General features: G+C 61.2%; 1 protein-coding gene across 3 annotated transcripts in view; it reads right to left on the bottom strand.

Moving 5' to 3' along the window:
• Window positions 1–25,946, bottom strand: part of MYO7A (myosin VIIA) — a 67,582-nt gene that overhangs the window by 5,925 nt on the left and 35,711 nt on the right. For 2 of the 3 annotated variants that reach the window (XM_070075774.2, XM_051850518.3), the window contains 29 exons: window positions 24,378–24,515; window positions 22,841–22,999; window positions 22,413–22,505; window positions 20,750–20,844; window positions 19,702–19,786; window positions 18,964–19,182; window positions 18,619–18,726; window positions 17,315–17,524; window positions 16,750–16,953; window positions 16,335–16,511; window positions 15,882–15,974; window positions 14,671–14,798; window positions 12,470–12,596; window positions 11,893–12,012; window positions 11,309–11,482; window positions 10,280–10,507; window positions 9,088–9,258; window positions 8,843–8,960; window positions 8,057–8,183; window positions 7,051–7,334; window positions 6,134–6,324; window positions 5,557–5,681; window positions 4,940–5,097; window positions 4,041–4,194; window positions 2,879–3,034; window positions 2,376–2,481; window positions 1,313–1,426; window positions 264–351; window positions 18–124 (listed from right to left, as the gene is read on the bottom strand). In XM_070075774.2, coding sequence (XP_069931875.2) covers window positions 18–124; window positions 264–351; window positions 1,313–1,426; window positions 2,376–2,481; window positions 2,879–3,034; window positions 4,041–4,194; window positions 4,940–5,097; window positions 5,557–5,681; window positions 6,134–6,324; window positions 7,051–7,334; window positions 8,057–8,183; window positions 8,843–8,960; window positions 9,088–9,258; window positions 10,280–10,507; window positions 11,309–11,482; window positions 11,893–12,012; window positions 12,470–12,596; window positions 14,671–14,798; window positions 15,882–15,974; window positions 16,335–16,511; window positions 16,750–16,953; window positions 17,315–17,524; window positions 18,619–18,726; window positions 18,964–19,182; window positions 19,702–19,786; window positions 20,750–20,844; window positions 22,413–22,505; window positions 22,841–22,999; window positions 24,378–24,515 — 4,257 coding nt within the window. The remainder of the gene's footprint in view (window positions 1–17; window positions 125–263; window positions 352–1,312; window positions 1,427–2,375; window positions 2,482–2,878; window positions 3,035–4,040; window positions 4,195–4,939; window positions 5,098–5,556; window positions 5,682–6,133; window positions 6,325–7,050; window positions 7,335–8,056; window positions 8,184–8,842; window positions 8,961–9,087; window positions 9,259–10,279; window positions 10,508–11,308; window positions 11,483–11,892; window positions 12,013–12,469; window positions 12,597–14,670; window positions 14,799–15,881; window positions 15,975–16,334; window positions 16,512–16,749; window positions 16,954–17,314; window positions 17,525–18,618; window positions 18,727–18,963; window positions 19,183–19,701; window positions 19,787–20,749; window positions 20,845–22,412; window positions 22,506–22,840; window positions 23,000–24,377; window positions 24,516–25,946) is intronic. The other variant, XM_051850537.3, reaches the window with a different exon arrangement.

The following is a 25,946-nucleotide window of genomic DNA, read 5'->3' as shown; positions in this document are numbered from 1 at the left end:
AGGCCTCGGTGGCTCACCTGGTAATAGTGGAAGATGGAATCAGCCATAGGGTCCTTCCCTGGCACTGTCGTGGTCCACAGTTTCTTCATGAAGAACACCTGGTAGGTGAGTGATGGCACGATTCCTGTGGCACAGAGCTGACTGTCACCCAGAAAGTCCCAGCACAGAGGATGCCCTTGTTTGAACCCCACCCAGGTAGGCCTTGCACCATGGCACCTGCCCTGGTCTGGGCCTCAGGTGGTCTCAGGCCCGGGCCTCATTACCATCCTTGATGGGACGTGCTTTCTTTATCCAGTCTGTCAGATGTCGAACAAAATCGAAGAAGAAGTCATTCTCAGGGACACTGATGACCTAGAGACGTGGTCATTAGAGCATACTCAGACAGTTCTAAGTATTCTGACTCCCCCCTCCAGGGCATTGCTGCTGTCCCCTGCTCTGGAAAGAGTCTACTCCTGGTCAGAAGTGTGATCGGCCCCACCCACCCTGACAGTGCCTGCTGTGCATTGTCAGAAGCCCCCTTCCTGCCCAGATCAGCAGTCCTTTCACTCAGCACCTAGGACACCAAGGTCCTCCTGAGGCCTAGGGAAAGCAGCCAGGAATGAGGCTCAGAGCCTGCCTTGGACATTCTTTAGAGTCCCTGCCACTCCTCCCATGGGCTCTGCACTCCCCTGAGTCTAGGACCTCATGAAGGTTGCCTCTGGGTCCCTATGTCTGGCACAGGGACAGGCATGAAGTGTGGAAACAAGTGTGGACATCCAAGGGATTGTCAGTGCTCAGTAAGAGGGAGCTCCTAATTCTGTCCCACAGGGCAAGGAAGCCTTCCTGGGAGGGGCTTTAATTCCGTGCCTTTAAGATGTCCATGGTGGGGGCACTTATGTGGGAGGGTGCCACCTGCTGGGCAACCTGGGATATGTTACACTACTTCTCAGCCCCTCCTGTGATCTATAGGTGAGGACAGTCACGGTCCCCTGCAAGGGTTATTTCAGGGTGAATTGATGGCAGCGTGGCAGCTGAGGGACCAAAGACAGCTGGAAAGTACTTGTGTGCAGCAAGGCAGGGGGACATATGGCATGCCCAGAATCCTAGAATGGGCACATGGCTCCCCAGATGATCTGAGGTCATGTGTAATGCCTCAGAGGAGAGAGATTTAGGGGCCGCTGTTCCATGCACAGGGAGGCTACAGGGATGTGTGAAGGCTGTCCCATGCCAGGCATGACCGTCTCCCCCCTCCCCTCTACCCCTCTCCCCCAGAAGTTCCTATAGCTCCAGCAGATCTCCCCACAGATGGGCCAGAGCAGTCAGGCAGACCCACCTTGTCTGCGATTTTGACAAAGAGGCTGAATCCCTCGGAGGACTTGAGGAGCAGCCGGCTGGCAATGTTCTGGCAGAAATCTTTGGCCTTGGTGCTGGACTCCACCTCAAAGGCCTGGGGGAGGGGGCGGTGGTGCTCACTTGGCTTCTGTACTCCTCCCATGCCCCTCTCCCCTGTAAGACACCCTTCCTTTGAGGTGTCTTCCCTGGGGGTCCAGAGCCCAACACAGCCTTCATAAAACTGGGGAAAGCAGCTCCTCTCAGGGTCTTCCCAAATCTCAGACACCCTGCCCCACCAAGCAGGACTTGGCCCTGGCTTCCAGGATCCTGGGTCTAGCTGTGCAGCATGAGGCCAAGGGCTCACAGCAGGGACGGGTGTAGGGAAGGAGACAGGTGTAAGGGGGAAAGCAGCCCAGACCAGAGCGAGGATTTGAGGGTCTGGGGTTTAGGTGCAGGAAAGAGCTGTGGGGATGGCTTCTACTGGAGGGAACAGATTGTAGCAAGTTCTCTGTCCTTGCAACCTGAATCCTATTGTGGCATCCTGATGTTAGTCACACGCAAGTTTAGATGTTGGACTCAAGTTCAACTGAGTGAGACAGTGTGCTAAGATGAGATGGGGATCATGAGGCAGCCTGAATGGATGTGACAGACAAACAGGATGTGTGGAGGGAAGCACAAGTGTGGAGGGGACCCCGACCACACCAGGTATGCACTGAGGCTGGAGCCAGGGTTCAGGACAACATGGGAGGCCTGGAGCTAGGAGGCCCTGGGCTCCTACACCCAGGACAAGGCAGGGAAGGAGGCCCCACTATGGATCCTTTCTCAGCAGGAAAAGAACAATTTTCTCCAAAGCAGAGCCTCCTCCCAGGCGGCAGGAGAGGGCGGGCAGCACACCCTTCCAAGGAGAGCTCTGGGAAGCAGGGAAGCTGTGGTCTTCTGACTACACCCTGACCGTTCTGAAGGGCAGGAGGACAAGGCAGCAAGTGCACAGGCTTCAGGCGGTGGCAAGCCAGGAGGCCCGGCCTGGTGAGGTGTCTGCAGACTGAGAACCCAGTGACTCTCACTTCGTCGGTGTCATCAGGAAAGTAAACCTTGTGGAAGATCTGTGTGGTTTTGTGCTGAATGGCCTCCACCTCTACCAGGTGCGGAGGGTACTTCCGGGACCCGTTTCTGAAAATGAGGATGGGGATAGGGTCAGGAGTGGGTGAGTTTGTGGGGACCAAGGAATAGCGGAGACTTTGGAGGCAAACACTGGATCTGATCCCCGTCCAGCATTTCCAAGCCCGTGACGAGCCCCACCACCTGGGCTGTAACAGGGGATGCTAATGGTGCCAACACCAAGGGCTGTGTAGGAGACTGAAGGAATCCAAGGAAGTGAGCGGACTTCACAACTCGGGTGTTTGTGGCTCCTGGACAGACTTGAAGGTATGAGCTACGTGCTTCCGAGCAATGAGGCTCCCCAGGGATGGGCCCCACCATGTCCTCATCCCCAACGAGCTTGTCCCACAGCTTAGTGTGGCTGGGAGCCCACGGGAGTGCCCACCCCTGCCCCCGGCAGCCGCTGTACCTCAGGGCTTTCTGGAGTCGCTGAAGGCAGTCCACGGCAAGTGGGCAGTGCTTGCGGGACTGCAGGAAGCGCTGCACGTGGGGCAGGAGGATGTTGCTGGGCGGGAAGAGGCCTGTGCACAGCCAGAGCAGCTCCCAGCCTCGCTCCTCGCTATACCTGAAAGACAGGCCCAGTGGCCAGTAGGAGCAGCTGCCAGCTGGGAATCAGCGCCTGCTGCTGCAGCAGATGCCTGCCCTGCCCTTCACCCTCTCTGAGGGCAGCACGGACCCGCCTTCCTGACAGCCACATCCAGTAAGTGCACCTCGACGTGGGGCTCCAGGCCCCACACTGCTTGCTACCAGTCACGGGGATACAAGGTGCTTGTGCCAGAATGAAAATCCACCTTGTTACCAACCCTGGCTCCACTGAGACTTTCCTGAGAGAGGGAGCATGGTGTGATTTACGTCTGGCAGAAGCTCTTTAACTCTTCATGCTTTGAATAGCACTGAGTTAGACCAGCTTCCCTGGGCTCCTGCAAGCACCACTCTGAGTTCAGTGTTCCTGACGGGAGGGAAGTGTATCCTGGCTGGGGGCCTGGTGGATGCTAGGGTTTGGCATTGTGAAAACCCCTGAAATGTAGTTCCTGGTGAGTTTGTGAAAGAGACGTACAGGGTAACCAAGCTGGGGAGGAAATTGGGAACTGAGTGTCGGGGGAGAGGGCGGGCTTCTCTCCTACTCTCTGAGATGAGCAGGGTCCTGACTTCCCACGCCTGCCTCAGGCTGACCCCTGGAGAGGAGGCAGGGACACTGGGGGCCAACACCCCTGACACAGGAGAATTTGCAGCCAGAGCTTTCAAGTGATGGTCAGCCCGGCCTGAGCCAGGGAGGGATGCTTCAGGGTTGACCCTGCACGTGGTCAGCAGGGCCTGAGCCCGGCAGGGATAGTCCCGGCAGCTTAGGCAGGAGGACCAGCTAGAGGAACTGGGGCTGTTTAACTTGAACAGGCTCAAAGGGGCACAGCTGCCACCTCTGTGTTCCTGACAGGCTGTCCTTGGGCCTCAAGGCCAAGCTGAGCTATTAGAGGGGCCAAGAACAGCTCCCTCCTGTGTGAGGAAGGCCTGGGAGGCTGCATGGACAGGAGGACACGGAGCCCTTCACCCACCTGCCCACCTCGCCCACTCACCGGATGTGGTTGTCGGTCAGCTGCTTCAGGATCTGCACGTATGCCTCGTCCTTGAGGGGCTCGGCCTTCAGAGCACCCTCAAAGATCTGGTCAGTGAGCTCGTTGACAGAGCGCGTGCGCTTGGATGGGTAGTCACCCATGTACTTGAGCACAGGTGAGAGGTTGTTAAGGAAGGGCTCGGGCGGGGCACGTGGGAGTACTAGCCTGAGACCAGAGGTCAGAGGCTCCCACTCCCTGGCAGGGTTTGCGTCCCCTCACACATGTGCCTCTGGGTAGGTCCCTGAGCCTCAGGCTACTCACTTATGAAATGGGCATAAACTACCCATCCTCTCTCCTCCCAGGCACCAGCCCCAGGCTCCCAGCCTCCTGTCTCTCAAGTCCTCATGCTAGCCTGGATGGATTCCAGATCACTCCTGGGACCATGCCACTCCCACAGGGGGCTCCTTTGGCCTTGGGGCTTGAGACTCTTCTGTGTCCCACACCTGCCCACCAGCTACGTGATTACTCTGTGCCCTTGAAACGGCCCTGCAGACCTGTTTCCGTCTGGAACCCTCTCCCTCTCCTTGGCCTAGCAACATTCTTTGCAGCCTCTGACCTCAGCCACTTCCTGGGAGGCCCTTGCTGCCTCCTCCAGGTGGGGTCAGTTCACCATGCTGGCACTGATCCCCATCAACATGTCACCCCATGAGGCCAGGGGCCAGGGCTGGTCATGGCTGTGTCCCTGTGCCTGGCCCAGCACAAGGCACAGTATATGTGTCAAACAAATGACAGGATCAAGGGAGGGAGTGGGCAAGGCAGCTGCTGTGCACGTGGCAGACCAGACAGGCCCCCTGAGAGGGAAGGAGGTGTCCGAATGAAACCCCGGCCCACCCCGGCCCTACCCCCACCAGTGTGGATATCGATGAAGGCCATGCAGGCCTCCTGCGAGAGCTCCTCGTTGCCCAGGATCTTCTTGAGCAGCGCCTGCTTGAGTGGTTCCCGTGTGTGGCTCCACAGCCGATCCTTGCCACGGGCCTTGGACACCATGACACGGCTCAGCGTGTGCTTGGGTGGGGGCCTGCCACAGCACAGGGACAGTCAACACTGACCCAACTGCAGGCAGCCCTGGGGGAGAACCCCTACCCACCCTGTGCCTGCAGGCTGAGGACAGAGAACAGGCCCTGCCTTGCTGTATGACCTGTGATGTGCACGTGCCACCTCCTCCAAGCAGCCTCTGCCCTGCCCCTCACCACAGCATCCTCTTTAGACTAGGTAAGTGGAATTGCAGCTGCCTGTTTCCTACCTGGCTTCCCACCTTTCTGAGTTGGTGAAGCAGGCACAGGTGTGGGTCCTGAGTAGCCAGGCCCTGCATAGGGGTGGGCGCAGTCCCCATCTCTTACATGAAGGCAGGAAGGGTGAGACAACTTGCCGAGGCTCACCTAGCAGGTAGCACCTTCCCAGAAAACTAGCTGCAGGAGGCTGTAGCTCACTGTCCCGTAGCCCCTCCCCTTCCCTGTCCACCCCAGGAGCCTGTCACCTGAAGTAGTCGTAGGAGAACTCCTCCAGCGTGTAGGGCTTGGCTCGCACCTCAGGCTCTGCTGTTCGCAGCTGCATGAGCCGGATAACGTCCTGCCTTTGGTCAGGGGTCAGAGTGACCAGGGCCTAGGGGCCGAGAGGCAGGGGACTAAAGTCAGCTCCCCACCTGGGATCAACATGAGGAGGCCCAGAACCTTCCAGAATGAGGCTGAGGGAGACGACCCGTCGAGCGGAGCCCATGCCCTAGTCTGACTCTGGGAGCCTCTCCCTTCTCTAGGCTCTCTGAAGTCACTGCTAGCTTCCTCATGCTGGGCCCAGCCTGCCTGCTCAGCTGAGCCTGCCTCAGGGCTGTGCTCCCTGGGTCTCCACAATGCCCGGGGCCCTGCAGCCAGGGCAGGACACGCCCCTCCCCAGGCCACCTTCCTCCTTCCTCCCCTGACACAAGTCTGGGAGCTGCCCCCACCTTGGGTCTGTGGTCCCCTAGGATCCTAGCTCATCCTCACAGAAGCTGCACACCGTTCCTCTGTCACAGCCCCTCACTGCATCTGAACGGGTCTGGGCAGAGAAAGCATACGCACCACAATCTCCCGTGGTGGCATGGTGACGGTGGGCATGACATACACGCAATCCATGGGGAAGTCCCCACGTTGCTTGGTCCTCTCGTTGACACCGCTGGCCCAGCCCGAGTTCATGCCCTGCTCCCCGGTGTCATGGTCCAGGATGATGAGGTCTCCCTTGGCAAAGCTGAGGAAGCCTGATTCCTCCCCCGCTGCCATGCAGAGGTGATGGGGTCGCATGAGGATAGAAAGAGAACATTATTGGGTTGATCCGTAAGCTGTTACTCCCCACTGAAGAACAGGCCCTGTCCCACTCATGTCTGCCCACCCGCCTTCACCTTATCACAGCCTTCCACACAGACGCGGCCCCCTGAGTGGGCCGCTCATGCTCCTAAGCCTGCTGTGAGGGCCTCTCTGATCCCTCCGCCCCTCACTCTCCTCCTCCTCCCTCACCGCACCTGTTTTGGGCAGTGCCAGCTGTGCACTTCCTGGACCTGTTGGCTCCCTCCGGCTTTACTCACACTTCACCTCCCTGGGCCCCAGCTCCACAAAGACCTCTCTGCTGAGCCCCCATGACTTCTAGGCGTCCCTGCTCCTGTGCTGTCCCCAGGGCCCTACTGGCTCTTTCTCGACCCCCTCCCTACTGAAGGCAGAGCAGCTGGCAGTTCATCTTTGTCTTTCCCTCCTTTGACCAGGGGCCTAGTGACTCAGAGCCACAGGGCGGTTGTTCCGGCTGCTGTCAACTGCAGATGGAGATGTGGAGAACACTGAGGCTGACCACTGGCCTCACTGACGGCTGAGGGAAGGGAGGACACAGGGCCCATGGGAAAGGCACAAGCCCTGCTCCTCAGCCCAGCACCCGGGCAAGGATGGGAACGTGGCGAGAGCAGCTTGAGTGCCCCCGAGCCGTGCCTGCAGCCCTGCTGGCAGTCACTCACCAGGGTTGGGGTTGTCCTGCAGGGCCACCACGTACTTAGACCTCCGCCGGAGCCCCTCCAGGAAGGTGACCACCAGGTCACGGATGTCCTCGGCATTGCTGGAGGTGAAAGTGTACTCGTCCCCCTTGATGGTGGCCAGTGTGAAGCTTGGGGCGGTCAGTTTGGCTCCCCTGCAGGACCAACACGGAGAACAGGGCCCAGCCGGGATCAGTCCTACCTGGCGCACATGAGGTGCAGCACAGCATAGATCAGAGCAGCCCAGTGAGAGCAAGACACGGCATTCCCTGCAGGACACCAAGGCCCGCTGAGTTAGATACGGCCCCGCTCGGGAGATGTGGTCCAGCAGGAGCCCCACAGCAGCCCAGCCCACTTCTCCTTTGCCTCTCTATGCCCCTTCCTCCAGGAAGTCTTCCCCACCTCCACCGGCCCTCATCACATTGTCCCTGCTTTAAAGTGGCCTGTTCACTATCTGTCCCCTCTCGACTGACGCTTCAAGAGGGCAAGGACTATCCTTTCACTCCTGCATCCCAGATGCCTGATCACAGCTGGACAATGCTCAATCCTGACCCACACAGGATGCAGCCCAGAGACACTCCTGCGAGCCTTGGATGAGGGGTGGGAGCCACTGCACTGCTGGGAAACCAGCTTATTCCGGGCACCCACCACCACCATCCCAATAGGTGTACCCCACTTCTGGGTTTACAGAGGATTCTCCCATCACTTAGGCATTTATTCCTCACCTCCTAAGACCATATTTTAGAGATTACATGGAGGCGAGTCCCACCCAAGCCCCTGACTTTGGAGCCAAGCTCTGTTTGTATACACTCACCTGCCCCTGCCAGTCCTCTGTCAAGTCCTCCCTCCACCATTAGGAGGATGTGCATGGTACTGCACAGACCCATCAGGGGCATGTGCCTAGGACAGGCCAGCGTGTGCCTCAGCACCCCTGTGCCCTGCGGAAGAGCCCCAGACCCCACCCTCGGTGTCTCCACCTGCCCCTGCATACCTGCTGCTAGACACGGCCATGATCTCTGGGAAAGACAGCTCCAGAAGCACCTGCTCCTGCTCATCCACGAAGTAGACACCCGTCCAGTTGACAGCCACAATGACGTCGTTCTTGGGGAGACTGGGGCCTGGGACCAGGATGGGGCACTGAGAGGGAGGTCTCTGCCCCCAGGCCCCAGCCCTTCCCAGTCTGCCTGCCTGCAGGGAAGGGGCTACTGTGGAAATCCACCGTTCCCGAGACAGGGACACTGCTGCTCAGCACGCACAGCCTCCCTACAAGCTAAGCCTGAGATGCGGCGGGGTGAGCGCTCTGAATTGGGAACTGGAGTTTGAGTCCCTGCCCTGCCCTGCACTAAGAGGGGAGGGGGGGAAGGCTGGACAAACAAGCCCCGAGCTTCCCTCTGGCCCTGCTGTGGGCAACTGCGTGAATCCAAGCATCAGCATAGGGACTGACACAGAGCAGAGACTCAGCACTGATGGCCCGAGGGTGGCTGGACAAATAGCCTTTGTGGATTTGTGCTTGCCACACCCACTCTGGCTTCGGAGCCCAGCAGAGCAGACCCCTCTGTGGCCTCCGTCTTCTATACCCAGCCAGTGCTTTAATGCTGCCAGTCCTCACTCAGTCCAGTGACCCACTGAGCACTGCTATGCACCATGGGGGCATTACTGGACTATGGGGAGGCAGGCACCTTCCAGCAGCATGGACCTGAAAGGGGCAAGCAGCCCCCCAGGCAGGAATCCCACTGGCTGAGAAGGTGGCGGGGGGGACTTAGAGACCAGGCAGTACCTGAGAATTTGTAGGCTTCATAAAACCTGGAGAAGAGCAAAGGCCACTTGAAGCGGGCATAATTGACCACATCCTCTTTGACCTTCTGGGCATCAGTTCTCCTCTGGGCATAGATACCCTGGCAAGGACAGAGATGGGTAGAGGTGAAGAGAATGAAGGAGCTCCATCCAACAACCACGTGGCAGCCCCATGGACACAGGTGTCAGGTGGACACTGAAGTTCTTGGCTTTCTTCCAACCCCTCACCTTCTTGTGGGCAGCAATGGCCAACTGGGCCCACTTCTCCAGCGTCTTGAGCGGCGTGATCTCGCGGTCAGGGATGTAGGTGGGCACGAGGTTCAGGAGGCGCTCCAGGATCATCTCAGAGCCGTAGTCCACGAAGTACTGCTGGGAGGCCAGCTCGGCCAGGTCATCCTCCTGGGGGAAGGGGCTTCAGTCGCACACATGGTCCAGGCCCTTCGGCGAACCCCTTGCAGACCACTGAAGCCCCCAGACCCTCTCCTGGTCCTCAGACCCTGGCCTGTTGGCTGATCCACCACAGAATTGTTGCCTGCTCAGAGGCGCTGTGAGCTCCCCTTCCCTTCTCCAGGTCCCCTCGCCCCAGCACTGACAGAGAGCTGGACTCTGCCTGGGACACACCATCTGGGACAGACAAGCCAGAGAAGAGGAAGTGCCTGCCTTGCAAAGTGGAAATCTGGCCAGGGGCAGGGCTGGAGCCGAGTGGCATGGGGCAGTGCCATCGTGGCACATCTCCGTGGCCATCTCCGGCACATCACTGTGTACCTGCCGGTTGGTCACAGCATTTACTCACCAGCAGGTGCTACTGCAGAGGCTCGGACAGCCTGGTAGGCCTGGGCCCATGCCCCTTCTCCCCCTAGGCTGGCACACGGCAGCCCCAGGGATGCCTGCCTGGGGCTGTAGAGAAAGGCTCTCTCGAAGAGCTCCGAAAGCAGCATATTTGTCCAGTTCATCAGAAGTATCACAGAAATGTAGCTACTTAGGTGGCTGCACTAATGTATTCTGATGGAGTGTCGGCTTGCCCACCCCTCAATACCATCGTTATCACTACCACCACACACAGTGTGCACCATCGATCCCTCCCCCCATCATCAATTTCATTGTTCCCATTCTTAGGTGGTAATAAAAGGATCCACGTTTGAAAACTCTGGTCTGAACCAACAGGTCTCTTTCTTGTTAGAGCACAGTTTACAGGGCTAACTCAGGACAATACCCTGAGTCCTGAAGCTCTACTCTGCTGCAATGGATGGTGCTAATATAATGCCAGGGGTCCCACAGAGCCTCCTGGGTAGGCAGTGGTAAGTCCAGCGAGAGCCAGGAGACGCCCAGCCACAAGACAGCCACGCTCCAGGAGCTACAGCAGCCTGCAGTCCAAGTTTGGACAACAAGCAAGCTAAGACAAGCATTGGCTCTCACTCACCTTCTCACACCTGTACTCGCCAAACTTGACCCCGCGCACCACCTGCTGGTAGATGAGGTTTGTGGCCACGTTGTCTTCCGCAGGGTTGTGCCAGGGTGTGAAGACCTCTTTGCGGAAGAAGAGTCTCCAGGGTGCATTGCGCTCCTGGGCACCTTGCTCCTTGGCATACTGCTCACACTGAGAGATGGCATCCATGACGTGGTCACTGCCGCTGCCCAGCGAGGACACCTGTGGCAAGTGGAGCAGGTCCAGCAGAGGGGAGGGGCTGCAAGGGGCTCTGCCACCTGCTCTGGAGGCATGGACACAGCCTCAGGCCTCCAGGACACACACAGGATCGGGGCCTGTGGTCCCAGCCATGGGCTCTAAGCTGGCACACCCATGTATCATCTTTCTAGCCTCAGCTTGGGGCAGTTTTGAGGGAGTTCCCTGTTCCTAGCACAAGCTCTTTGAGAAACTAACAGGTTGTCACTGAAAATGCAGATGGTCTCTACAGGTAAGGAAGATCCAGGCAAACCATGCCAGCACTGTGGTTCCATCTCTGGACGTGCTGGGTGGGGGTGCCCGTGCTTGTGCTGGGGCTGGGAATACCCTCAGGCTCAGCTGAGCAGGGAAAGCTCTGGTCCCCAGTGTGTGTCCAGGGGATGCCCAAACTCCAGCTGCATGAGGAAGAGTGAAAGGAGCGACCACCGCGGCCTGGTTGCTTGCCACACATCCCAGCCAAACAGCGAAATCCCACTGGCCAGGAACAAAGCTGCCCCTCCCATCCACCTGTCACGTTCTTTCTTGGGCCCTGGGCAAACTGGACAGAGGAATGCTCTGGGTTCCACTCTTCATGGGCCTGAGGCTCCCTCAGTGTCTAAGAGCTCCCCGTATCCTACTGGGTGAGCCAGAGCCAGGCTTACGCCCAGCTGAAAGAGGAACTGAAGCTCCCTGGCAGGTCACCCAAGCCAGGAGCTGCCAGCGCCGGGATGGGAGCCTGAGGGCCAAGCCTGCGTGGGACCAGTAGGAGGCGCTATGGGGCTGCCGCACCTTATCAAACAGGGCGATGTAGAGGGAGAACCCGAAGCGGTCCTTCAGTGAGATCTTGTCGGCCAGCGCATTGCACAGCTCCCGGGCTGTGGTCGCCGAGTCTGTCAGCAGGGTCTTGGTGGTCCCGTCCATGAATGTCACGGGCAGCATGATGGGCTTCTTGGACTTGGTGGCCTGAGAGTAACCCAACGTGGTGTGTGTGGGGTCCCTCCACTTGAGGCCAGCTCTCTGGGCACTGGCTTCCAGTGGATTTGCTTCTGTCCCTGAACCTGAGTCCCTACATCAAACTGGGAAACTGACTGTCCCTGCCACAGGTGCCTTCGTAGCTCCTTGCTGTGTGGCCCACCCCAAAGGGACCATGAGGTGCATAAGGAACACGCTACCCCGCCCAGGTCTCATCAACCATGCTTGGGAGGCCTTCTGGTTCCCAGGGCCTGGGATCCCTCAATGTGAGAACAGACACTTGAGGAATCCCGGAGGCCCAGGGCAGGGAATGTTTCTGGGGCATAGGAGTACACCAGGCATGCATGTGCACACGCATGCACATGCACACATACACACACACAAAGCACGTAGGCACACACCTGCAGCTCCAGCCAGCTGGGTGGCTGTGTGCGCGTCCCGTTGACAAAAGTCCTCCTCAGGCGCTCCTCACAGTACGGGGCATAGCCGGGCGGCCCCCCGTGGATGAAGTTCCGCAGGTACTGTAGACAGGGACCCATGAGACAGCCCCACCCACTCCCTGGGCCTCCCCCGAGGCCTCCGCCCACATCCTGCCTTTGCTTTCTGTGGCTCCCATTGGCTTAGTGCAAGGCCACCACAATCCATCCCCTGGGTCTCAGCAGCACCTCCCCCCACAGTGCTCCCCTGGCTTGGCTGCCCCTCCGCCTCCACCCTCACAGCACCCACCACTCAGGTCAGCTCTGCTCTGCCTCAGTGTCCTCAACACCCAGGAGGAACTGGACCACCTGCCCCAGGTCACATGTGCAGGGGGCCCAGACCCAACCTCCTCCTGAGGCATGGCGCCAGTGGTGGCCGGGCAGAGGTGCCGGGAGGAAGTGGCCAACAGGAGATGGCCAGGCCTGAGAGATGAGCACTCTTTCCATTAGCAGGTGCCTGTGCTCCCGCCCCTTCCCAGCCCTACCCAGGTGCCTCCCCTACCTTCACGAACTTCTCAGAGGGGGCGAAGCAGCCGACACACAGAGACACGAGGATCCAGCCCCGGGCATAGCTGCTCTTGGAGGGGTTGTGGGTGAGCTGCTTGCTGAGCTGGCAGTAGATCTCATCCCTGGGCAGCAGGGCAAGGAAGGCAGGAGCAGCCATGAGAGCAGCGGCCAGCTCTGCCGTTCCCTGCAGCAGGCGTGGCGGGGCACAGCTGTCCTCGCCAGCATGCCTGAGACCACTCAGGAGGCGGCAGGGTGGGGCCCGGTGGGGCCCGGTGGGGTCCTGTGGGGGCAGGCTGAGCCTCAAAGGAGGATCTTGCTTTAGAGAGAGGAAGGAAGCCCCTTCCTAACCCCAGGGCAGATTCCAAGGCCAGGGCCCCAACACCCAGAGGGTGGCATGTGTCCTGCTCTGGGCACAATGGCTGCAGCCACTGGTGACCACACTGAGGAGAAGCACAGGCTTGTCCCTGTCTCAGCCCTGACCGGCTGGGTGGCCCAGGCGAGCGAACGTCTCTGACCCCAGCCCACAGTAAGGGCAGCAGGTGCAGTGTCTACCGATTGCAGCTGGAAAAGCAGAGATGAGAAAAGCATCCAGGAGTGTCTCTGGGGGTGGGACCAGGAGGGGCTCTGCCTCTTGTCTTGTTTCTGTAACACTGGAATACTTCAGTGGCTGAGTATTAATTCTATCATGAAATGGCAGCAATGAAGGTAATCTTTTGTTTCATATTAATTTTAAAGGGCTCTTTACATCATTACCATGAAAGAAAAATGAGCCATTGCGTATGCAGCACCTAGCACAGCAAACCTTCAAGCATACTGGCTGCATGGGGCGGTGCTCTGGCATAGTGGGTAAAGCTGCCGCCTGCAGTGCTGGCATCCCGTATGGGTGCCAGTTCAAGTCCACTTCCCATCCAGCCCTCTGCTATGGCCTGGGGAAGCAGTGGAGGATGGCCCAAGTCCTTGGGCCCCTGCACCCACATGGGAGACCCAGAAGAAGCTCCTGGCTCCTGGCTTCAGTCAGTGTAGCTCCAGCCATTGCGGCCATCTGGGGAGTAAACCATCGGATGGAAGACCTCCCTCTCCCCCCCACCCTGCCTGTACCTGTCTGTAACTCTGCCTTCAGATTAATAAATAGATCTTAAAAAGAATACTGGCTGCAGCTGTTGTGTTTGTTGCCAGGCATCGCCATGAGGATGCAGTGACCACCAGGGGGCACTGCCACACCCTCCTCCCTAGGGGAAGGAGGGATGATCCACTTCACTGGCTCCCCAGTTTTGAGACTTTGTGGGACAATTTCTAAGCGAGTCTGGAGGTTGCCAACTTATGACAAAACTCAGAATATTTAAAACACACACACTCTGCCCACTCTCCCCCATCATTTCATAAAGCAAGTAATTTTCATATCCAGAAAGCAAGAAGCCCAAACACCCAGAGCAAAAAGCTGCCCTGGAGTAAAAGGAATTCAGCTGGGAAGTGTTTTTCCATCTCCCGGCTGCACCAGTGAGATGCTGCTGGGCAGCCGGAGGCTGAGAGAAAGGAGAGACTGGCTGTGGTCCCTCGGGGAGGCAACACCCTAGCCTCTGGCTCCCAGCCCTGTGCTCCTACAAGTGCCAGCTGGGTGGCGACAATGGGAAGGGAGCAGTGGAAGGAGGCCCAGCTGGAAGGCAGGAGGGCTGGGAGGCCCAGTGCCCAAGGCACTTCTTCCCCACTTTGCAGCTCAGCTTTTCCATCAGGGAAAGGAAGCCCTCTGCCGTCCTCCCAGCAGCACACACAAGGACGTGGGTTCAGCTCTCCTAACAGACCTGTCATGTGCTCTCAGCAGTGACAACTGGACTGCTCCAGTGAGCTGGTGACCACAGTGACAGAGCAGGAGATGTGATTCGACTGCTGTCTGCCCACTGGGAGCCAGTTCATGTGTTATGCCCAGCTCTGGGTTTTACCTTCCCACACCCCAAGGGGTAGCCACCACCAACACCACCCCTTTCCAGACAAGGAAATGGAGGCAGAGGGAGGGGAAAGGGTTCAACCAAGGTCATCTAACCAGCTCAGCTCCCAATAGAGCCAAACCATCCCTGTTCGGATTAATCTGTTGTGAAGGTGATGGCACCACTGCTCAGCCACTGACAGCTTTCAGGCCCCGCCCCGGAAGCGGAGAGCCCTGGTGCCGAGGCCCGCTCTGCGCTCGCCCTTGGCACTGACCGGAGCGCCGGCCGCAGGAGGCCATTGCCGATGATGAAGTGCAGCTTCTCGAGGTTGGAGGTGGGCCGGTCCTCCAGCATGCTGTTGCCGCGCACCGTGGGCTCCCCGTCATGCAGCCTCTTGGTCACCTGCGCCACAGGCAGGGGCGGGCTTGACTGGGCAGATGGAGTGCGGGGCGCTCCCTCTGCAGCTATGGTCCCCGGACTCAAGTCTGCCCGCTCCACAGAGAGCAGAAGCCCAGGAGAGGCAGAGAGCTGGGCTCCAAAGTGCACCGAGCGCTGCCATAGTCATCACCCGCAACTGTGCAGACCCCACATGGGGCGCAATAGCTGGGCGCCACCTCAGTCAGTGGCTGAAGCTCCTCCACACCACATACCCCCGCCACTGCTCTGCCTGGGAGATGCAGGGCTAGTGAGAGTGCGCCCTGCGGGCAGCGCCATAGGAGGGCTCCCGCCTCTCCGGCACCACAGCTGCCATCCTGCACCCTCCCCCAGACCCCCGTGGAGTGGGCATCGTCTGCCTCCGGGAGCCTCAGATACTGAGAGCTGGGATTCAAATCCGAGGCCACACAGCTGCAAGGCTGGATTTGCACCTAGGTGGGGACAGAGGCAGAGCCAGGGAAACAGAGCAGCAGCCCTGCGATGAGAGCTCATGGTGTGTCTAAGCCTATCAGGGAAGTCAGAAAATTGTGTGCAAGGAGCTGGCTCACGGGACAGGAAATCAGACAACAGAGGGCCGTATCTTGAAAGGCCCCGTAAGCACTGCGGATTTTACGTTGAGGGAAATGGACAGCCCTTGGTGCGTTCTGAGCAGAAGACATGATGTAACGTGTGGCTATTATAAAACAAAAAGAACATTACCATTGAGTTAAAAAAAAAAAATAGGGCTGAACCCCAGGCAGAGAGAGAGGAAGGCAGGATTCAGGCAGAGGGGCTGGTGAGCGCGAACGTGGGGGCCTCGGTCTGTGTCCCTCTGAGATCCCCAACTTCCACCGCCCCCACGCCACTCCTCCCTCTCACCGCTGTAGGCGCCCTCCTCTGGGAAGCCCTCCCGACCCCAGCCCTCTTCACTCACTCCTGCCTGCCACCCCGCCACGCTCTCCTGTCCCCCGTCAGCAGGGAGCCCTGAGGTCCACTGCTGCCCCTGAGGTCCTCCGTGCATCCAGCCCCTGGCCTGGCCCCCCGGGCCGCCGGCCCCCAGTCTGCCCTCACCTCCTCGGTGAGTTTGGACTTCTTCTTCAGGGTCAAGTGCACCAGCTTGTGTCTCACACTGCTGCTCTTCTTCTGCCCCTCGGGGAGCGGGGCCTGCGGCACCAAGATTCAGGGCAGGTGAGTGGCAGGAGCCAGGGGCCAGCACGCCTGCTCGCTAAGTCCCAGGGAGCCACTGCCACGCCACGTCACCCCACCCACTGGCAGATGGGAAAACAGACTCTGAGCCGCATAGTGAGCTGCCCGAGGCCTCCCGAGGAGCGAGGCAATATGGGAGCCGCCCCTGCCTGCTGCGCCACGCCACCCTTCCGTTTTGGTGGACACCTCACAGCTTGCAAAACGTCCACGCACTCGGGGGAGGGCTGGGGGTGCCGAGGCATAGGTGGACCACAGCACCCTCTGCCGGCAGAGCCGCCGCCTCGGCCTGGGGGCTGTGGGCCGGGACTTGGGCCTCACCTCGCCCTCGCCCTGCAGGGCCTGCAGCTCCCTCTTATACGTCTTCCTGCCCAGGGTCTCGTAAATCTTGGTCATCACGGGGATCTTCTCGCTGCCGTCGCTCATGGCCGTGTGGTACTTGGGCTCAGGGAGGTCCCCCATGAAGCGCAGCACGGTGACCCAGACCGCCAGGGCTGCCTGGGGACAGGGTGCGCTGATCAGAAGGTCAGACAGACAGAGGCGCTGCGGCCCTCAAATCAGGTTGGGGGGTGGGGAGAGGCTGGCTGCAGAAAGGCCTCCCACACGGTCACGGTCATGGTCATGGCTGGGTGCCAGGGTGAGGATCACAGCAAGACCCACAGCCTGCCCGCCAGGACCCAGCACCCCGGCATCCACCGCCACCGCCCGACAGCAGGGACCCTCGAGGCAGCCTCACCAGCTGGTCGCCTTCGTCATCGTGGAAGAGCAGCGGCTGTTTGAGCGGCCGCCGGGTGTAGGAGTGTGTGGCTGTGCCCTGGAAGTAGGTGGCGGCAAACTTGGCGAACTTGTACTCGGAGAGGTCCTCCTCGTCCTCATCAGGCAGGGGCAGGGCCGCGTCCACGTCCTCCTCCACCATCGTCCGCCGCCCTCGCTCCAGGTCCTGGCGGACACAGACGGTTTCCTGCCACGGGGCCTGGCCCGGCAGGCGAGGGGGCCTGGGGCGGACTCGGGGCAGGACTGCTGCTCCCAGCCTGAGCGTGCAGGGGCAGCTCTTCCTCCAGGATGCTGTCCTGCCCTCCGCCAGGCAGGCCCAGGCCACAGCAGGTGCTCAGGCGGTGAACGGCTCACGGTTGAGAGGGGCCTTGGGAAGGGACGGTGATGCCCCAAGGTCACATAATGGCCTGTGGCCCCCAGCCCCATTTTGGATCTCGGGCTCTGGGTGGACTTAGTGCAAAGGGCCGCCAAGGAGGGGGCGCTCGTCACACGGGGGTGCGCAGGGAACCCTGCCCGCAGCCTGGTACCTCAAAGCCACTGGGCGCCTGGCCCTCCTGGCCTGGCAGGCCGCCCGACGTCCCCAGGAAGCCGAACATCTTGTCCACCATGTCCGAGTGATTGACGGGCTCGTGCCGGGCCCTCTCCGTCTGCTCCAGGAGCTCCTTCTTCCTCCGGGCCTCCTCCTTCTCCCTCAGCTCGCGCTCAGCGTCCTCCCGCGCCAGCTGAGCCAGGCGCTCCTGGAGGCGGGGGTACAGAGGAGCCAGGGCAGCAGCCGGTGCCACAGCCTCGGGGCACAGGCCTTCCCGGGGCGCCCAAGAGCACCCCTGCGGCAGCCAGGGCCTCAGTCCCAACTCCACTGGGCCCTGCGGAACCAGGCTCTGCACGTCCCCGCCTTGGGCCACACTCAGCTTGGCCTTCGCAGCCCAATCACATGGGTGTCCAGCATCTCTGGGCCATAGGGAGCCTGCCTGCCCTTCAGGGCTCAGCTGGGAGCCACCTCCTCCAGGAAGCCTGCCCTCTACACTCCCCAGGCCCACAGCTGTGAGCTCGAGGCGCTACACCAGCATTACCCAGTAGAAACAGGATATAAGCCACGCACTAAAGAGCAAAAAGCAACAGACGAGGTTAACTTTGGTGACTGACTTTTTAAACATTAGTTATTTGAGAGAGAGAGAGAGAGAGATTGATTCCCTCTGTTCTCGACAGCCGCAGGCCAAGGTCAAAGCCAGGAGCTTGGAACTCACTCTGGGTCTCCTACGTGGGTGGGAGGGACTCAAGTGCTTGCGCCGTCACTGTCGCCTCCCAGAGTGGCCTCTGAAGGGAAGCTGCGGTCGGGAGCTGGAGTTGAGCATCAAACCCGGGCATTGCAATGTGGGATGCGGGCACCTCAACAGACATCCGGGCTATTGCCGGAGCAAACGCCCGCCCCAGTGGTATATTTTAGCTCATCATTTCCCAAACGCTATTTTAACATGTAAGTAATATTATGATAAAACACTGATGTTTCTGATGCTCTGTTGGCCCAGCAGTCTTCAAACCCCAGCGCGCATCTTACACTTAGAGGACTGCGTCCGTCGCCTGGATGAGCCACGTTTCGTGGATTCAGTAGCCAGAGCAGGGCAGCCCCTGGTCCTCTCCCTAGGCTGAGGCCTCTGATCTGGGCGTCATCCCCCAGTGGGAAGCCATGTCAGGGGGCCTGACTCCTCTCGGCCTGCAGCCACGCACTCGTCCTGCCTGCAGGGCCGGCCCAGGCCCCTGGGAGCAGGTCTGGGTGGACACCTGGGCGACTAGGCACAGGCAGGTGCAGCGCAGTGGGCACGAGGGGGCTCACCTGGTGCTTGCGTTCTGCCTCCTCCTTGGCCCTCTTGGCACTCATCTCCTTCCGCAGCTTCTCCTCCTCCGCCAGCCGCATCTTCTCAGCCTCGAGGCGTCGCAGGTACTAGGGAAAAGGGCCGCTTGGATGTCACAGGGTTCCACCCCCCTCCGCCGGCCCCACCCCAAGTTCCAGACAGTCTCACTGCCTGTTGACCGCAAAGCCAGAGGGGCTCCCCTTGGCCTCCCAAAGACTCCTGGAGCGCTGGGGAGGCCCAGAGGGTGCCTCTGCCTGGCTTGAGGCTTCCCCAGAGCAGGCCCAAGCCGGGGTGACCCCGCTCCCCTCCCACGCTCGGCCCCTCACCTCGGCCCTGAGACGCCGATGCAGCCTGCGGGCGATCATGCCCCGGGCGTAGGCCTGCACGGTGAGCACAGCCCAGAGGCGGTGGCGGAAGGCCTTGCGCACCAGGTAGGCGCGGCAGCGGGCCTGGAACTGGATGATGCGCCGGCGCGCCAGGTGGTACTGCTGCTGCAGCTTCCGGGCGCGGTGCAGGGCCTGCAGCCGCAGGAAGCCCAGGCGCATCTGCAGGGACAGCGGCGCGTGCTCAGAGCCCATCACCCTCCCCGCAGACTCTCCGCACCTGCAGGGGCTCCGGCGCTGGCGTCCCTAAGGTGCAGCTCGGTCTCCCTCTGATGCCCTCCCCCCCCCACCCCTTAATCTGCTGTCTTCTCCAGAGCAAAGCCTTTCCCTCGGGGGCAGCCCCTGTAGGAGCTCGGCACAGGCCGGGAGCTGCAGTCCACTGCTCTCCCTCCTGCACACCCCCACGCCGGGTTGTAGCCCAGTTGCTCTGCAGAGGCCCAGAGGAGCCGGCCATTCGCAGCCCCCCTGGGTCCCCTCAGAGCCCCGGTCTGTCCAGGACCCACCAACACATTCCAGAAGCACAGCGAGCCACAGGAGCCAGAGCTGGACTTTGGGCTGGCGGGAGGTAGGGGCCAGCGGGGGCAGCGGCAGGAGACCACCCCGGGTCTGGCTAGGCTGCTGCCCCGGCAACAAGACCGGGTCCGAAGGCCTGGCGTGGGGAGGAGCGCGGGCGAGGCTCACCAGCTCGTAGTTCCTCCGGCAGGTGTGGCCTCGCCAGTGTCTCTGGATGAGCGTGGCCGCGTTCTTCAGCTTCAGGAAGTTGGACCTGCAACAGCGGTCGCGATGCAGGTGAGAGGCAGAGCTGTGCCCTCAGGCAGCTGGTAGACAGGCAGGCTTGGGAGGCCACGGGCTCCCTGAGTCCCAGCTTTGTGACTCCTGGGCTGAGTGATCTCGGGCAAGGCACTGCGCCTCAGCTTCCCCATCTGTGAGATGGGTAGACTAACGCCTGATGCACAGCCTCGCCACACACATAGCTCCTTAAGGGAGACCTTCCAAAGGTATTTGTTGAATAAAGCCGTGTGTGCAAATGGGTAAGGCGAGTGCCACCAACGATGAAAACCTCTGGGCGGTCTGACTTCCTCATTCTGCAGGGCAGGAAACGGAGACTTGCTGAGGTTGGGAGTGGAGCCCCGAGTGACCCACGGGCACCGCGTGAGGGCAGTGCTGCTCCCCTGCACACAGTAGGCTGCTTCTCCAGCATAACAGGCACGTTCGACCTCACACCACACAGCGGGGTCAGTCACAGCAGGTCAGAGGAAAGAGGGGGTGAAGGAGGGACACTTCGGGGTGCCTGTGAGAGGCGGGGCACGCACGCATCGGCCCGCGAGCCGCGGTGGAGGGGCGGGGCGACAGGCTAACCCGCCGGAGGGGCTGGCGCCCGCGTCACACTCTGCAACCCTCCCATTTATGAATCATCACAGATGTACTGTGTCCCTTCCATAGACGACGGAACAAACTGTGATGTATACAATCTGATTTCCTCTCTGGGGAATTCATCGGCCCGAGGTGAACCGAGAGCGGCCCTGTGTGTCTGGCGCACGCCGATGCTCGGCTCACACGGCGCAGCAGGTCGGTGTTAGGCGTGTATGCGCGTTCCTCCGTGTGTGCCAGGCGGTGCGGATGCTGCTCGTGGCTGCACGTGTCTACTTCCAGTGTTCTCGCAGCGGGGCAAAGGCGCGACCGGCACATGCGCACAGGCATGCGCACCCCTGTGGGCGGAGGCACGCACCTGTCCTTGAAGCCCCGGATCACCTTCTGGAGCAGGATGACTCTGTCGGTGATGGCCTTGTCCCGCTCCACCTCCAGCAGCATGTCGTGGTGGTCCTGGAAGGCGGAGCTCCTGAGCAGCGGCCCACCCAGGTCTCCCCCACCCAGGGCCCCCGGGCTCTGCCCCCGCAAGGCCTCTCCTCCCTCACCCGGCGCCCAGGCCCAGGGCTCCCATGCGGCGGGCAGCCTCCCACAGCCGCAGACCTGGGCCAGGCCACTGCCTTTCTCTGCAGAATCTCGGCACAGCCTCCTTGGAAATCCCCCTGGTTCCCCTGCACCCCAGCCGGCGGGTCTGTCCCACAAACCAACCTCACAGCCACTCGGAACGGTTTCTGGTCCAGCCTGGGCTGCTTGCCCTGGCACTCAAGGCCCTGCACGATTCGGGCCCGCAGACTTCCCAGCCCCCCGGCCCTAATCATTAGTGCAGAGGGGCAACACTTCCCGTCTCCAGGGGCCAGCAGCAGACTCCTGTAGGCAGCCCCCTGCCCTCGGAGAGCCTAGGGTTTCATCGGGGAGGGAGCTGTCCGCCCGGTGCCCACAGCGGCTCAGCCCGGGCTTTCTGAATGAATGAGTGAGCCTGGGACCATGGCCCAGTTCTGAAGAGCCAGAGTGGGCGGGCAGGGCAATGCGCTCCCTCAGGGATCCTGGCAACCAGTGCCTGACTGGCCCCTGCCTGCCCTCTGCCCAGGCGGCCCAGGCCAGGTGGCTCCCTGCCTCCACGCCTGTCCAGGGGCACAACACCTGCTACCTCAGGCTGGGATGGGGGTGGGGGCTCACAGAGGCAAGGCCCTGGCTGGGGTGGGGGTGGGGGCTCACGAGGTGAGGCCCTGGCTGGGGTGGGGGTGGGGGCTCACGGAGGCGAGGCCCCTGGCTGGGGTGGGGGGGCTGCCACACAGACATGCACAGCGCTTCTTCCAGTGAGAAAGCAGGGCTCCATGAGACTGGCGGAGAGGCAGAGGGGAGGTATCCTGGAGCCCGGACCCCTTGGGTTGGGGGCTGGTCCTCCTTTCCCTCTCCTCCCAGCTGTGCCCCGCCCCACCCCCACACCAGAGCCCAGCCCTGCCCTGCCCCCACCGCACAGCCAGAAATCTAGCACAGCGGAAATGGAAACAGGGAAGTCCACACTGTCCCCGCCGCAGCTGCCCCGCCACCACAGCTTCCAGCGAGCTGTCCAAGGCCGTGACTCCCTGCCGCCCAGCTTCCCACTCCCCTCTCCCAGCTCAGGGCGGCCAGGGCTGAGGAGGGACAGTGGGACCCCGCTGACAGCGGCCTGGCAGGAAGCCACAGGAAGGGAGCTGACATACTCCAGCTGCCCCGCTCCGGCCCAGCCCATTTCACAGATGGTAAGAGAGGAGGCCCAGAAAGGGCCAGTGGCCTGCCCGTCACACGTCGCAGGGACCTGTGGGATTTCAGCGCAGGCCTCCCTGCGGGGGGCCTGGGACAGCCCACCTTGAGCTTCCGTCTCTAACCCACGGCCAGTGCTGTGGCCCCGCCCCAGGTCAACATGGTCTCTGATGCCAAGCTCCCCCCGCCCCCAGAGGCCAGCAGGAAGGAGCACGGGACCCTTCTGCTGCCCCAGCTGCTTCTCACAGCCCCCAGCAGCCGGGGCCAGAGGCTGCGCTCACCTTCAGGAAGATCTTGGTCTTGCCGATCTGCCAATCATCGTGGGTGCCCAGCACGGCCTCAGCCATGCGCTGGCATGTCCCCCGGAGGTCGCCCTGCAGGGACACAAGGGCACGGGTGGCCTCATCCACGGGAAGCCCCCAGGTGTCCCTCTGAAGGCCAGGAGATGGGACCCCCACACCAGCTCTGCTCCTGCTTCACTGACCCTGGTGAGCCCTCCCCTTGCCCCCCCCCCCACCGCCCCACTCTGTCCTTACTTCATCCGGGTGACTCCTCGCCTCACCCCCAACCCCTATGTGGGAGGAGCCTCTGGAGGGGTCCTGCAGCTCGGCCCCCTGTCTCCCAGGCAGCACCTGAGAGGCTGAGCAGGTGTCGTGGCCAGCCCACTGTCCCCAGGAGCCTGCCCTGCTGTCTCTGCGCCCGGGGGCACCTGCTTGTAGGCCGGCTTCACGCCAGGCAGCAGCACACGATAGCGCTCCACGAACTCCACGAAGCTGTAGCGGATGGGGTAGCCGGCCCGGCGGATCCGGATGGTCTCCATCATGCCCGAGTAGCGCAGCTGGCGCACGCACAGGTGTCTGTCAAACAGCTGCCGGTCACAGAGCCAAGCGCGTCAGGGCCCAGGCTCCTGCTGGGAAGCCAGGCCTGCTCTACAAGGGATCAGCCCCAGACAAAAACCCAAAGAGGCCAAAGCCACACAGCAGAACGACAGGAGGACCTCCCGGTGGCAGAGCTGTGTGCCTGGGGAGCATGGGGGAGCCAGCCGTGGGTCAACTCCTGTGCAGAGACCCTGTCCTGGCTGCTCTTGCAGTGTTTTTGGCTGGCTGCAGGGCAGGGCCAGCCTCCAGGGCGCATGTAAAAGACAGCAGAGGGCAGGTGCCGGCTGTAGGGCCTCGGAGGCCAAAAGGGCACCCAGCCCAGGGAGACAGGAATAGGAGAAGCTATGGGTCAGGGCGAGACCAGGTCAGCTCTGCATCCGAGAATGATGTCACCAGCATGGGGAGGGACAAGAGGGGAGGCAGGAGACTGTAGAGATGCCACCACCAAAGCCCGGACCACAGATGCTGCGGTCTGGGCCGAGAGAGGGGGTTCCGGAGCGATCTCAGATCTCAGAGCAGGGGAGACAGCCTCCGCCCGCCTGCAGCCCCCGCACGAGAGGGATAGCAGCCGAGGCCCCCTGAGGTTCTCCGGCTGCTCCAGGTCCGAGGCCTGGGTAAACAGGCTCCCCCACTCCGGGAACGTTTTCCTGGCAGGGGACGGCGGGCGGGAGGGCGCGTGTGGACAGCCGGCTTCCGCAGCCCGTTTCCTCTCCCTCTGCTCCACTTTCCCCGGCCTCCTTCCTTCCTTCCTTCCCTCCCTGGACCCCTGGCTTCTCCCGGGGCCGCCCTGCAGGCCTCTGGGCACACAACACCTCCCACAGCCTGTGCTGTGGACAAACGCACGGAGAGGGCCCCTTAGCTTCCCTGACTGTAGCCTCTGTGCTCCAGGGTCCCCACCACAGCGCCTCCCTCACGGGTAATGTGCAAAGGTTCACTGAGGCTGTGGACCGTCCCGCCTGTGCCCAGCACACAGAGAGGGCTCAACAAACGAGGACATGCCCAAGGACTCAGAGCAATCCCAGGAGGCTTCCCGGAGGAGGCAGGGGGTAGAGCCGGGCTAAAGAAGAAGAGGGGCCACAGCCAGAATCATGACTGCCATTTACCGCGCACTCGAGGTCTCAGATGGTGTGCAGGTGTGACCGCACAAAACATCCCGGGAGGGAGGCCTGAGGGGCCCGCGTCAGAAGAGCAAGTGACTTGCCCACCGTCACCCGGCAGGTCGGCCATCGGCCAGGCTGGGAGCCTGCACCGAGCCCTGCCGAGTCGAGGCTCTTTCCCGCGCACCTGCTGCCTCCAGGCAATCGCGGGCTCTGTATTATCCGCCCGCTCAGGGGAGCCCCCATCCCCCCGCCCCGGACAGCCACTCACCATGGGCTTCTTAAATTCATTGGGCTTGATGCAGCGCACGAAGAAGGGCTGGCAGGCGCCCAGCGTGCGCATCAGCAGCTCCAGCGAGCGCTTGAACTGGCTGCTGAGTGTGGGCGAGCGCTTCCTGGTCTCGGCACCCTGGGAGGACAGGCAGACAGCGGCAGTGGGAGGGGCTGTGCCGCGCCCCCCCCCCCCCACCCTCCAGCCCTCCCAGCAGCTGCCCCGGGCCTGAGGGGTAGGCCAGGCACTCAGTGTTCCTGGAACGCCCCCTAGTTTGGGCTGCAGCTTCGACCCTGCACGCCCCCTCCAGGAAGCCTCCCAGGACCTGCCCAGCCCTCATCTCCGGACAAGGAGGAAATGAACCAGGCAGGAGGGGCTCTGCACTATGGGGTTCTCAGGAGTCTGGTTGTCGCCTGGTGTGCTGGGGGATTCTGGATAAGGCACAGCCTCTCTGAGGCTTGTCCCCCTCCCTGTGTCAAGGGGTGGCCTCAGGACATGGGGGTCAACCCTAGAGACAGGCATGAGGCAGACCTGCCACTTCTGAGCCTGTGACCTTGGGAAGGTCCCTAAACCCTGAGCCTTGGTTTTCTGAATGGATGGGGCAGGGAGCGGACCAGAGGTCAGAGGGGGTCTCAGTAAACAGCAGCCCAGGAAGCCCGGGATTAGCAGCCTCAGCAGTGGGGGTGGGGCAGGTAATCCGCCTAAGAAGGCACAGGAGCTGGCTGGCTCCAGTGCTGGGGGCGCTGTGCACAGGGGCAGCCTGTGCTGGCCCAGGGTCTCCCGAGTCCTGTGATGGGAGGGGGCTGGGGTAGACCTAAGAGCAACCAGAGAGGAAGGGAAAGGGGACACAGAGCCCTGGTTCTGCTCCAGTGCCTGCTCATGTCACCACTTCCCGGCGGCTCCCGCGTGGGTGAGAATTTCTAACGCAAATTCCATTATCGTTGTTAAGACTGTAGAGTTTTACAGTGCTAATTTCATCCGATACCTTATAGCAATAAATACCAGCGATGCAGGGGCACACACGTGAGGTATTTGGCCAGGAGCACAAGTGTGTAACCCATAGCAAGTTCAAACAATCTGCCGCCCGGACGCAGGGAAACCTGCCCAGAGACCGCGAATGCCGGCTCGCCCGCAAGAGCCGCTCTTTCCACTGCCATTGATTTGGAGCATGTTCTAGGATTTTGTCCAGGGAGCCTGGGGATGTTTTCAATAGGGTGGGGAATGACCAGATCCAGGCCCCCAGGGTTGCCCCTACACCTGACCCCGCACAGTCCTGGATGGCCCCTCGCATGGAAGGGAGCTGTCTAGGTTGGGTGACACCAGCCTGGGTTAGAGCTCCTGCTGTGAGCAGGTACACATGTCTACACACACGCACACCTGTGCACAGAGCACACACACAAATCACACGTAACACACACTGCAGACAACACACATACCACAGTACGCACATACTACAGACACACAGATCACACACAACCCATACCACACACATCACATGTAACACACAGCATGTATGCCACACACACACTGTGACACACACCTGAGTGCATACTACCTACATAACACAGC

This window comes from Oryctolagus cuniculus, chromosome 1, assembly GCF_051225735.1.
Source record: "Oryctolagus cuniculus isolate XC-2025 breed Fujian yellow rabbit chromosome 1, ASM5122573v1, whole genome shotgun sequence".
NCBI classification, from domain to species: domain Eukaryota; kingdom Metazoa; phylum Chordata; class Mammalia; order Lagomorpha; family Leporidae; genus Oryctolagus; species Oryctolagus cuniculus.
This window is presented reverse-complemented; position numbering and strand designations above follow the sequence as displayed.